At 39.5% G+C, this 8,899-nt stretch overlaps 1 protein-coding gene across 1 annotated transcript in view; it reads right to left on the reverse strand.

The window, feature by feature from the left end:
* cacna1ha (calcium channel, voltage-dependent, T type, alpha 1H subunit a) overlaps window positions 1-8,676 on the reverse strand; it is an 80,471-nt gene extending 71,795 nt beyond the window's left edge. The window contains exons 1-2 of the mRNA XM_058377978.1: window positions 8,318-8,676; window positions 7,546-7,898 (exon numbers count right to left, since the gene is read on the reverse strand). Of these exons, the coding sequence (XP_058233961.1) occupies window positions 7,546-7,874 (329 nt within the window). The 5' untranslated portion in view covers window positions 7,875-7,898; window positions 8,318-8,676. The remainder of the gene's footprint in view (window positions 1-7,545; window positions 7,899-8,317) is intronic.
* Window positions 8,677-8,899: the final 223 nt, after the last annotated feature.

The raw sequence follows: 8,899 nt of genomic DNA on the forward strand, positions 1-8,899 counted from the left end.
CACTGTAGGGCAATCTGTAAACAATACTTTTTGGGCCCTGTGAGTTCAGTAGCGTCTGATTTCAGGATTTCCAGGATATCTGTTAATCATCAGCATTAGAAGCTTGATTGCAGGCAGTTCTGGCCTAAAACTGCCTTTGTGTGGCACCAATTCTGTATCCTGTCTAGATATTTCAATCCACAGGAATAATATGCTGGTACAGAAAAGAGGGCAGTCTATGGGGTCACGTGTCTCAGACTTAAGGAGGCAATCATTTAATGCTTTCTGGTCTTCAGTGCCAAAGACCTGTCCAGCAACCAATTATCTATTTGAGAGGTATGCAGCAGGCTTTACGCACAAAGCTTCATCAGCCTTTACTATTATTGTGACAAACAGTCTCTCTGCTGATCTGATCTCAAGCTTTCTGCATGTGTCATCTCTCATCTACCAGAACGGCTGCTCTTTTTGTCAAGTTGCAGCTTTGAAATGTATTTAAGAGCTAATTAATGAAATCATTAGATTGCGGAATAGCTTATCCATTCGCATGGGCGGATGGGAAAGAGATTATGCACTGGCTGGAGGATGCAAATTTAATTTTGTAAAGGAAGCCTTAATGCCAGTCTACAGCTCATTGGATGCTGCTGCTGTGCTGTGCTCCTGCTTAACACTCGGATCTACATGTCTGCTTTGACGTCAGAGTGGATTTCAAGGTAAAAGAATGAGATTCACAAGCTCTGTGTCTCAATGTGTTTTGCAAATTCGGCTGCATATATATATACGATCTCTTACATTTAGTTATTTCCCTGTACCAGGTCCTCTACTCAACTTTTCCTGAGGTTCAGATTTTAATAACAGCAATAAGAAGATCTCGCTTCACAACAACACAACACACCTATTCAGTCAATGCCCTCTTTGATTTGCGTGTGGTAAAAATGAGCACAGCTATCAAAGAAAGTAATTAGATGTGTGTATTTACTAGTAGGAGTTTAAAAGAAGAATCCTGGACTTGCGATTTTGGCAATTCGAGTAGGTTTCCACAAAAAACTGCAGCAAAATCAATTTTTGGCCTGAACAATTGCACAAAAAAACACTCTGTGAAATCCTGGAGAAACTTATAATGTTTTTTTTTATATCTGATATATATGATTGCAACCCAATACTTAATATGTGTCTGGGTATGCATCAGGTTTTGCAAAGAAACAAGGAGAAAGTGGGAAAACTAAAAATGGAGTTATAAAACTACTGATCATTAACAATACACACAATTCATAGAAAGTGTGTCCTGATGTTATTACATCACAATATTTTTTTTTTTTTACATCCGAATGAAAATGGTCTGTTATGACCAGAATAACCCTAGGGGATTTTTTGTTTGTTTTTTTCTTAAAAAGTAAACACTCAAACAGCACTAAATTCATTGAAATTGTGTTTCTGATTCATTACATAGACCCCTGAACCCCCTGCAGTGTGAGATGAATACATGTGGTAACACTGCAGTAACACTGCAAAGTGTGCAGCCTTTGCAGAGAACCCTCCTCACAAGCTCTACACAAACGCTCCATGCGCATTGCCATGACAACCCCTCACTACGGCTGACAAAGTCCTTGCTGTTAGTAGCCTCTTTTCCGATGTGGTTTTTATTTATTCATCAGTTTAAGCTTTCAGTGTCCATAGCAAATGCAGTGCATGCAAGTTGGAGCTTTACTTCACACGAAGGTCCAGAAGAGACTGAGAGATCTCACACACACACACACACACACACACACGTCTCATTACACAAACAAGCCTAATCATATATAGAGTATATATTATAATAAATATCATATATCTTATAACTAGGTAATATAACTTGGTATTAATTTGTACTAAAAAGTTAAAAAATATATCTCTATAATTCAGTGGCTAATGCAGAAATGTACGACTTCACTGAAAAATGGATTTGCTGTTTTGCATAGAGTCAATGAGAAGAGCTAAAACTGTATTTATATTCGTTCTTCTCATCGACTCTATGCAAAACAGCAAAAAAAAAGCATTCAGCCAGGTTTGAGAGCAAAAAAATTAGGAATCTAACTTAACTACCAAATCCCAACTATTTTTCATTGTGCATACTGTTCACATCACTCGGTGAACAACAGATTGAGCGCAGTGTTCCACTGTTCTTTTGATGCCAGCGGGAGAAAAAAACATCTTTAAAAATTTATCCCCCACCATGATTCAAGATGAGTCTGGAGCCTTGACTCTGAAAGACCATGGTATCTGCCTGTCAAGATATGCTCTCTTTTATCAGGGAAGAAACCGGGTGCAAGAAGAAAAAAAAAGGAACACGACTACAAAAAAAGTACAGAGACGAAAAGAATAAACGTCGGTGTTGATCAACCCGTTCCATGTGAATTCAGTTAGGTGATTCCGGCTCATTTTTAACGGACAAAAGAGCGACAGACACTGGGAATAAGTCCTTTCTAAATGCTCTGACCTGGGCTGCGTTAAATCATTTCATTTAGTATCACAATAAATCATTAGCTAACTAAAGATAGCTCTTTTTCTTTTCAGGTACTGATTCTGAAAGCTTGGCTATCAGTTGAAACTGATTCGATAAACTGAAAACTCCTAACCATTGTACTGTTACCTTTTTCACATGAAAATCACTTACACTGGAAATATAATAAATGTAATAAAGCATAAAATACAAGAGTTAAGTCTCTTTACATACACTGAAAAAGCTCATTAGTTCAACGGTGTATGTCAAATATACGTGAATGAATTGAGTAACGTTAACAGAATTGATTTTTGATGATTTGATCACGTTGTCAAAGCCCTGAATAAAATCAAACCCATCAGACACATTAACACTGCACTATTCTAACATACATGTTCTAAATGGCTGAATGTAATACTATAGTTATACTGTGGTCCCCATTAGTGCCGACATCCTCGTGAGATTTCACACTGTAACTGGGTTACATTACGTACTACATACATTAATCACACTCACTTTACATCATTCAGTATAGTAATGGTAATGAAGTATAGTATAAGCAGTCTAGTTTACATTACCAGTTCTTTTCCAAATCCAATTCTACTCATATTTTACAGGATATGGTATCTGATATGTTTTCTCCAATATCCAATCCATGTTTTCTTGCAAGTACCATCTCTTTTTATTGCCCCAAAAATACTACAGTTAACAATCAGATTCATGCTGGCTTAATAGTTCCTACAGATTTAAATGGCAGGAACCTCTGATGACGTCACATTGAAAAAGTAAGTGGCTTTCTCCGTCTGATCTTAACACCTAATCATCAGCAGTAAAGCAGGCATCTGCACGTCATCCAAGCGAACACATGCGAGACAACAGCTGAATCAACACAATGACGAGGCATCTCAAAAACATGACCCTTGTCATCTGTTGCAGCTTGCAGCATGGCTCTGATGTCAGGTTTTGAGTTTCAGACACACTCTCGTGCTCTTCTCAGTTAAGACAGATTTTTTTTTTAGTAATACAGGTCTAGGGGAGCAGGAGAATTGTTTTTTTTTTATGCTATAGACAAACAATTATTCTCTTTCATCGAACTCTCCATAGAGTGCTTCAGTGCTCTCTGCAGGTATGAAGGACCCCATTGCTTCTAACCAGCCAGCTTCATGTTTACAACAGAGTCAAGGAATTGTGCAGAAAAAAATGTAGCTTGGATTCCTGTTTGTCTTATCACGCAATGAGTCAACATCTCCTCCCATTCCTGCCTGCCCTCATTCCCTTATAGAGCCTTATTGTGACCTCCTGCTTGCAGCACAAATGCCATCCTTTCTACTCACACCCCACATTGCTCACAGGGCCAGCTGGATTTGAGGTTCACTGGAAGGTTTTGTCCATGCCAGCCACTAAAAATCAATGGCCACTTAGCTTTTCAATTATGTGCTTTACTTCCGCTTCTCTTGTTTATAACCGTCAGTTGAGAATAAATCTGTTTCGCTGAAGTCTATTTCACCACACCTTATGCTGCCCAATCAATATCCGCTGAGACCCACAGCAGCTTGGAGGTCATGACATATAGGAAATGTGTCACCTCTGGCCAGCTAAAAGAGTAATACCTAGGGTGTGCAGAGGTATGGCTTTATTGAAGTGCTCTTTTTTCGACAGCAAACCTATGGGAACTAACCTAAACAAACAAAAGAATATACTGAAACATATTGAAATTGCTGTGTTTTTGAAATGTTGGACTTAAGTGCCTGACCAAGGTTAAAAAAAAGAAGCAAAAACAGCAAGGTTGGTGATTTTATCCACCAAAAAGTCACACAGGTCTCTGTGGCGATCAGACTGCCACCTACTGTAGCATTTAATCGTTGTTATTCAGTTGATCTCTGTGAACGGGGTGAAATCCCTTCCCTCAGTGTGCCGATTCATGACATCCAAAGCATCACTGACTACAGACTGGAGCTGTCATGTCATAGAAATGCCACTGAAATACTGCCAGAGATACTGTTTTTAGATTTCTGAGTTTGAAAAATTTGCAATCACAGTCTGAACCAAAAGGTTTATCTGTCTCTGACCGTTCTGCATTTGCATTTCATATTAAACTTTTCGTTTGCTGCATCCATTTGATCATGCACACAGACTGTCCTTTGAAGCTTCAGTGAGTGGCACCAACGCCATCATTACACCATCACATCTGAAGTCATTAAAATGCCATCAGCAGGGCTGCAGGAGACACACTGGATATTTGTACAGCCCTTGTTAGTTGTGTGTTTTTACACGAAAAAAAAAAAAAAATCATTTAACAAGTATCCAACGTTATTGATTTATACTAGCTTAGATTTAGATTGCTCAATTGAACTATCCATTGCTTTAAGTATAAACACCTCTACATGATTCCCTCCCTTTAATAACCAGCTCAATTTTGCCCACTATGCAGAAAGCCAGAGATCCCGATCCAGAACCATAAGGTATGGCTTGTTTAGATTCTTAAAATTGAGACCAGTGCACATTTGTTCCTCTGTGGTGTGCCCTGTGTGAGCGCTCAGAAGTGCGCGCCTGCTGAGATTTCACAGACTGCTCGCTCATGGCGCCTGAGCGCATTCTGCCAGAGCATGCTCTTTGTTTCTGTGGCCATGCTCATCCCATGACCCACAACACAATAGCAGATCACTGGCATTGCCAAATCAACTCATCTATTCTCCAAATACAGGCTCGGCATGTAATGACCAGGACTTACAGCAAACAGCAGAGAAGATGCATCCTACTGCTAAGTAAAGCTCATTTTGTGCCAGAGGGTGACATCATTGCTGGCGAGGGAAACAGAAGCATTGTACTTTTGCGCTGTTTCTGACCCACCAGACAAATCCTATGATTCATTTACACACACACACACAGAAAATAGCTGAAGGTATATTCACAAAGATGTAACCAACCACCTAATCTCTAATATCCGAGACGATTAGTTTCGAAATAGTAAAGCAAGTATAGAACGACTTGACACAGGCCAGGCAGCATGCCTGTACTCGACAAGCAGAATGCTGTCATTGTGGGCCAAGAGGAAGTCTCCACAGGGTCACAGAGCTTGCACCGTAACACCACCCATACACACGATACATAACCACCATCTGTACACATATAGTCCTCACTCCGTTTACACCCAAAATGCACTTCCACAAAGGCTAATCTCTAGAGGGGAATGCACTATATTTGTCTGCTCTACAAGAGCATACACTGGGATCAATAAACAATAACACATGATTCTCTGTTAGACTAATCTAATCTTACTATACAGCCATATTAGTCATAATACACTACAAACAGATATGTATAATTAATGAAATCCCTCCTGGCGTTCTTTGAAAAATATGCTTTCACATAAATCACCATAACACATGCATAATTCCAGCTCTGTCACTGATATGTAACATGTCAGAAAATAAAATATTTACCAACGATGATAGTAAGCGTTATGGTCTATTAAAATAGCAGGAGAGTTCATGGATTAACAAGTGAATGACACATTTTCTCATATACACAATTACATAGAGCAAATATCATATATAACAGTATGTAAATGCTACAATATTATAGAGTATATCCAATATGTTGGTCTGGCTAAAGAGGTTATTCCTTGTAGAGGCTTTCAAATGCACCCTCTAAACCAAAAAGTCGAAATAATAGCATGTCTGATCTGGCACAAATAATTTCCATATCAAGTTCCAAAATGAAATTTTTATAGATTTGACACCAAACATGCCAGAGAAAATGGAGAACATGGGTGGTCTTCGTCTGCTGAATACGATCAGATGTGATTGAATGGAATACATTTCAGTTTTTAAAATTCAATGCTGTCTTTTATTACAGTAGGCTTAAATATTAGAAATCATGCATAGGTTTCTTCCTAATGTAACCTGCTCCAGTGTTAGTAGAATGATGAAATACATGCAATACACATTATCAGAGTGACATCTCCCTGAGTGCTCCCGAAAAGAATGATTCTGTGTTCATGCCAAGCTCGAAATGATGACAGCAAAGAACCAAAAACCACCAGAAGCAGCATTCATGTGTATGCAAGAATTATAAATAACTCAAAACAAAGACTATTAGGGGAAAAAAATTAAAATGCAAAAAAAATTAAAAAAAACTCTGAGCACTACAGCTCCTGCTAGTGTTCCACATGGTGTTGTCTGTGCCCTCAGTGGATAATGAGAGCAACACTAATTTCATTAGAGATAGGTGCATAAATCACCACTATAATTGCACTGCTCAAAGCCGTCACTCAGCATGTTGTGTCAGCTGTACACCAATCATATGGGGATGAATATGTCTTTCTTCTGAATAGAGGAATTACATAAAGCTATAAAAAGGAGGAGTGTACAGGACATTGAAGAGAGGCTGATAAATCCCAGAACTCATCTAACAATAATCCATGAGAGCAGATTATGGGATGTGTTTAAGGGGTACAGTATTTACTTTCAGATCATAAAGCACAAAGAGGAAGAAACATGCTTTGTGGCTCACATCCCATTTCCCCTACAGATAATTAAGCTAGCCTATTTATAAAGCAAGCCACTTAATTGCATTGCCAAGAGGGTAATCTGTGGGAAATAAATCTCACTGTGAGCAAAAACATCAGACCTTATCTGTTGATGTTTGCTGTCAAAACACACCCATAAACTATAATGGGCAACCACTGTCATTTATTCTTCTTATATGGTCTTCTTCTTTCCACCAAAGCTATTCAAATAACAAATATAACAAATAGCTAGTAGTCCCTTTTTTGTAATCCATTTGATATATATATATATATATATATATATATATATATATATATATATATATATATATATATATATATATATATATATATATTCTAATCCCAGAATATGTGGAATCTCAGAATAGCATAATCAGGCCATAAGATCATGTGACAAGGTGTCATTTAAAGTGCAAAAAACCCACCCTGTTTTATGAAAGCCAGCCTTCCCAACAAAGTACAGAATGCAGCCATTAGATTTTATAGACAATGGTGATTTCATCCTAATGAGTTTAAAACGATTTCCTGCAGGAATAAATGATATACAAATAAAGGATATGGGTTACAAACCACCCGGAGGCACCAGCTCCGCGGCCGCGTGGTCTGTTTGATGCAGAAAAAGACGACAGGCGCGAGCGCAGGGTACGGCTGCTGCTCCTGCTCCTCAGACGCACCATCCGGAGCAGGGGCATCACCACCACCATCAGCCGAACCCCGAGTATCAGAGCTGTTAGAGCCTTCAGAGCCATCCGGGCCCCATGTGCTGCCTTTCTCCTCTTCCTCAGCATCTTGTCCATGACCGTGCGCCCGGTACAAGACCGCCACCGGAACTCTCACCTCGCCACTCTCCAGGTATTGAAAGCGCTCTCTCCCTTCGCCATCGGTCATGATGGAGCGTCTGCCACAGATGTCCTTTAAAAAAAAAAAAAAAGTCCAACATTATCAGATCGATACGACAAAATCCACAGTGTTAAATTTACCTACAGAATGTTTACGTAAGTCCACTTGTCTTTATTCACCAATGCAGATGGCTACAAAAAACGCGCAAAAACATTGCTCAGTTCAAGCCTGTTGCCACTTTTACAGTCTGTCTGATCATGAATGTCTCGGTCAATGATTAATAACTAAATGGGAACATTCAGGGTTGTTTTTAGGCGAGGGTATACAATGCGCAAAGACGCGTCGTAGAAAAGCACTACAGCAGTTTTACAGCCTGCAGAGGAGAAGCGCTCAGACGCGTAGACAAAAATAATATTCATAATAATAAAAATAAAAACGCATGGAAAACTTCTAAACATTGTCTAAACCTGGTGGAAATAAAAGTAACTTACCTTATAGATAAGGAATCGGACGTTCCCATAAGCATCTCCTTCACTTTCAGTGTAGCGCAGGCGAATCCTTTCTGGAGAAGCTCCGTTCCTCGTTGCAGTCCATTTGCTCGTGTTTAAAATGCTTTTCCCACTATGATACCGCCAAAGACGCACTGTTCCAAATGATATTGCGCATGAAAATGATAAACGCTAAATGGAGATATACATGTATATATATTAGGGGGGAAAAACAAACAAAACAAAACAGATGTTAAGCAGTCGTGTACAGAGAATATAGGCTACACGTTGCCCGAACGCCGCGAACAGGTTTTGGTGCGTGTGTGTTGCTCGGGATCCTCTCTCGCTCTGACGCGCCAAACTTCTGCTGTACCGGCAGCGCGGTCACGTGACTGCCGCCTCCGTGGCACGAGCTCAGCAGCGCTTCAAACCCGATCATATTTACACTTCTGATCACCGTTTAGTCTTCCAGTCCACTCTCCTTCATTTTTATTGGAATCTTATTCTTATCTGGACAAAACCGTGCACCATCTCCTGTATGAAAAGACCAACAGGGGCATGAAAATGGTCATTTATGTGTCTATT

Source organism: Hemibagrus wyckioides, linkage group LG24 (assembly GCF_019097595.1).
Source record: "Hemibagrus wyckioides isolate EC202008001 linkage group LG24, SWU_Hwy_1.0, whole genome shotgun sequence".
Lineage (NCBI taxonomy): Eukaryota > Metazoa > Chordata > Actinopteri > Siluriformes > Bagridae > Hemibagrus > Hemibagrus wyckioides.